This window comes from Morone saxatilis, unplaced genomic scaffold (assembly GCF_004916995.1).
Source record: "Morone saxatilis isolate NCDOM2014 unplaced genomic scaffold, NCSU_SB_2.0 Contig24, whole genome shotgun sequence".
Lineage (NCBI taxonomy): Eukaryota > Metazoa > Chordata > Actinopteri > Moronidae > Morone > Morone saxatilis.
The window spans coordinates 102947-107241 of NW_023339807.1; the positions used below are offsets into that span (position 1 = coordinate 102947).

The 4295-nt window shown below is 39.3% G+C and overlaps 1 protein-coding gene across 1 annotated transcript in view; it reads left to right on the forward strand.

The window, feature by feature from the left end:
* LOC118335581 (phosphatidylinositol-3-phosphatase SAC1-B) overlaps positions 1 to 4295 on the forward strand; it is a gene marked incomplete at its 3' end in the record, with an annotated part of 17359 nt that overhangs the window by 7651 nt on the left and 5413 nt on the right. Inside the window, 6 exon segments of the mRNA XM_035671940.1 lie at positions 974 to 1059; positions 1383 to 1469; positions 1574 to 1642; positions 2423 to 2502; positions 2614 to 2712; positions 2814 to 2952. Of these exon segments, the coding sequence (XP_035527833.1) occupies positions 974 to 1059; positions 1383 to 1469; positions 1574 to 1642; positions 2423 to 2502; positions 2614 to 2712; positions 2814 to 2952 (560 nt within the window).

Genomic DNA, 4295 nt, shown 5'->3' on the forward strand with positions numbered 1-4295 from the left:
GGTCGGCAACGGCGAGTCTACAAGACGCTTTAGACACACTACATGACTTTCAAAGAGGCCAAATCTCTCGACTGTTCACACTACACAACTTTCAGTATTGTAAACGGGAGTCTTAAAGTTGACGTGATTTTCGCACTACTTGACAGCAACACACACTACAAGATCTTTCACAACTAGGCTGTGTGGTCTCGAAACAACTTTACATCAGGAGTCATTAATAACACCATTAATAACAAGCATGTCACATCATGTTTACTAAGGAAAGTAGTTAAACATGCACAAAGGACAGCATACTGCCTTTACAAACTATATAAAATAAGCCTATAAACAGCCCTATCAGCCTGCGTAAGTAATCAATACACAAATTAATAAACCATTAATCAAACAAATAACTATTAGCAGTCAACGTCAGACAACATTATCATACTTTAGCAGTTACCTTGTGTTTCTGTAGTGGTGACAAGACTGTATTCTAAAATAATCTCCATAAACTGTTGGCTAGTGTAAAATTAGGGCTAAAATGGTTTAGTGTGAACTCTGCATAACATGGCAAGAGAGATCACATATATAGTGGTTGCACTTGATATTTGCAGATTTGCATATCATAGACCACTGTACTATTGGCCTTGGTAGAGGTCTGCACTCTCCAAGTAGTTTAATAATGATTTGTGTGTGTTTTTTTTACTAACATAATGAACACACATTTGCCACTCACTGATGAGAGGAAAAACTAATCATGCTGTGCATACAGACAGACAAAACCTGTAATAAATGAAATGCATTGTTACATATTAGTTGCATGTCCATTGTCACTAAATTTGGCATTTATATACTATACATTGAATTCATTCATGTTACCTGCTCCAGCTATAATACTCTAATCAGGCACATCCAGTAAACATTAAGTCAATGAAAAGCTAATTGTCTGCATTACTGGAACTTCTCAAGCAGTTCTTTGTTTTTCTGTCTGTAGGCATTGATTCAGAAGGCCATGCAGCTAACTATGTGGAAACAGAGCAGATAGTGCAGTACAACAGTGCCAAGGCTTCGTTTGTTCAGGTGAGTCATAACAGAGAGGTTTGGTAGTGTCTGCCATTCAGACTGGCCACAAGAAAGAACTCAACTATCATTATTCAATGCCCCCACAGTTGTCTTCACTGTCCACACAGTCCACATTTCTGTTGTGGTCCAGTTGTCACAGGTCTCAGTTTCAGTGTGGACTGTGGATAACATGGGCCGACTCTGACAGGTGGTTGCAGGGGGTGCTATAAACCCACTGCACTGTGGCTTTAATAGTCCTTGTATATATGTTGTAATGAAGGAATTAGTTTATGGAAGCAGGATGATGGTGTGTTTTTGCATTATGCTATTTTTCTTCACAGACAAGAGGCTCCATCCCGTTCTACTGGTCCCAAAGGCCCAATCTCAAGTACAAGCCAAAACCACAGATCAGCAAAACAGTCAACCATGTAAGCTGTCTTCACTCTTACATTAGAGAAAAAAAGGCCCTCTGTGTGAGTGTAATCTTATTTCTCTCCAGTTCTCATGCACTTTTCCTCTCCTTTCTGTTTAGTTGGATGGCTTCCAGAGACACTTTGACTCACAGATTATTCTCTATGGAAGACAAGTCATTTTGAATTTGGTAAGATGAGAAAATGTGTAATTATTTGAGATATACTTGATATTAATATTTATATTTAGTAATATTGTGTTGATTCTTAAAAACACTAGATTTTGATGTGTAAACAGCTAGATATATTAGTTATAGTTATAAAGAACTGAGTGCTGTGAAAACAAATGTTGATCTCACTGTTGTGGTTGCATAAAAAGTTTTGGTGGTGTGTTCTTTATGACAGTTTTCCCAAAATTGGACCTGTATTGTGGTAATAACATCAAACACTTTCCACTTTTTTTAATAGGCTTTAATAGGTGAGAAGATTAATATTATGTAAACTAAAATAAATTAGACTTCATTTGAACTGTTGAACTTCAACTTAAACTTGAACGTCAAACTTATGCGCTGTGGCCAAATTAAAGTTACGGTGAGAGGAAAACTGTAGTGAAATGCAATTAATTCACTGGAGAGAACACAGTGGCGACAAATTAAGCCAGTTAACGCGGAGTGTGTCATGAACACTAACTATCTACCTGTAATGAACCTGAGGCACTTCCTCATAAACCCTGCATCAAGAAGTAGGAATAAAACTAGGGTTAAATGTATCCACACCGCTAAATTATATGACCTTTTGTGAGCAAGTGCTGTACTGTATCCTCAAGAAAACTTCAGAAAAATGTCCTGGAAAGATCCTGGAAAATTATTTCTTAAAAGGAATGGGAATACTGGTGCCACTAAATAAATAAATAAATAAATAAAATGCCCGTCTCTGATAAGAACACTGAGTTCGTATTGTGTTGTTCACAGATCAACCAGAATGGTTCAGAAAAGCCACTGGAGCTGACTTTCGACAAGATGGTGACTGGCTTGGGTAATGGCATGATCAAGTAAGATTACTACCAGTCCTTTACCCTTCAAATGTGTCTGCATTCTGTGTGTGCCTCATTTTTACTCCGCCGAAAATTTGATTGAATTACTTTTGACTTGCTTCTCTGCAGGTACATAGCCTTTGACTTCCATAAGGAGTGCAGTCGGATGAGGTGGCACCGCCTGCAGATCTTATTGGACATGGTTGCTGAAATGCAGGATGAATTGGGGTCAGTGTGCTTTTTGCATTGTGTATGAGCCGATACATGAGTCTGCCAGTTAGACATCTATGTGCTGTACATCAGAAGTAATGGTGTGTATGTGTGTTCAGATATTTCCTGGTGGATGCAGATGGGAAGGTGTTGTTGAACCAGGAGGGGACATTTCGGAGCAACTGCATGGACTGTTTGGACCGCACCAATGTCATCCAGAGCCTGCTGGCCCGACGCTCGTTGCAGTCCCAGCTACGGGTAGGACCCAATCATACAGGAGGTGGACACAGCTAAATAAGCAACTGCACATAGAGCATAGTGGCTCAGTTAGTCGATTTTAGTGGCAACATGTTTTATAAAAGGAAGTGTAACTTAAACCACCTGTGCAGCCCACTGGATATTAATTAGTCCAACATCATTTTAAATTTAACATAGTTTAAATTCAATTAAAATTGTCTGCTTGTCTGAATTGTCGCAGTTTAAGTTTCTCTTGAAATGTCATTGAAAACTATGAGGTTGGTATATTTACTGTACATTCTTGAGGAAAATCTGGTGTTCAAGTAATCTAAAGTAATGGCTTGGGGACATGAACAGCATGAACACACAAAGGCAGAGTAAAACACACTTAGAAGTGGAGTTCAACTGTTAAAATGGCTCACATGATAAATTCAGCATAATGTCCATTTACTTTTTCTCTGCTCTGGATCTATTAAGCCTTGATTCCACTGGTCAGGCCATTGTCTTTAGATTGTCTTTAGCTTTGCACACTTCCTACAGATATTGTACACCTTAAAGGCTACAGAGAAAAGGAGGGGTTGTGTCCTTTAAGGGGGGATAGGACAGCTGAAAGTAGGCAGGAAAGGGGGAGAGAGGGGCTATGACACGTGGCAATGGGCTACAGGTCAAACTCATGGCTGCTGCAGCAAGGACTCAGCCCTGGCACATGCAACTGCAAGACTTTTAATTTTATCTTTTCAGAAGTGATAAGTGAAGGAAAATAAGTATTTGTGTTAGTGGTCCAGTGTGTAACATTTAGGAGGATCTTTTGTCAGAAAAGGAATATTCATAGGTATATTTTCTTTCACTACTTTCAGTGATGTTTTTGCTATCTAAGAATAAGCTGTTAAGATATTGAGAGATTGTGTACTTACAGAACAAATTAAAATCAAATATAAATAAAATTAAAGCTGCAAGCAGCGTTGAGCGGGACCTCGCACTCCGCGCAACATTTTTGAAGTGTACTGTCCAGTTTTGAAGCAGATCCGATAAATTCCCTAGGAGTTTGTTCGTTCAAATACAAGACCACGGAATTCAAAATGGCCAACTTTGACGGCACGCCACGGACACTCCCTTCAACGTACAGCCACAAATAGCACGGCGTTCATTCAGCACCATTTTTTGACTGTACTGACCAAATTTGAAGGAGATCCGATAAAACCTGTAGGAGAAGTTAATTAAAATAGAAGCCCTGAAATGCCAAAAATGACATCACAGTTTGACATTCGATTCAAAATGGCCAACTTTGACGGCACGCCACGGACACGCCCTTCAACGTACAGTCGCAAATAGCACGGCGTTCATTCAGCACCATTTTTTGACTG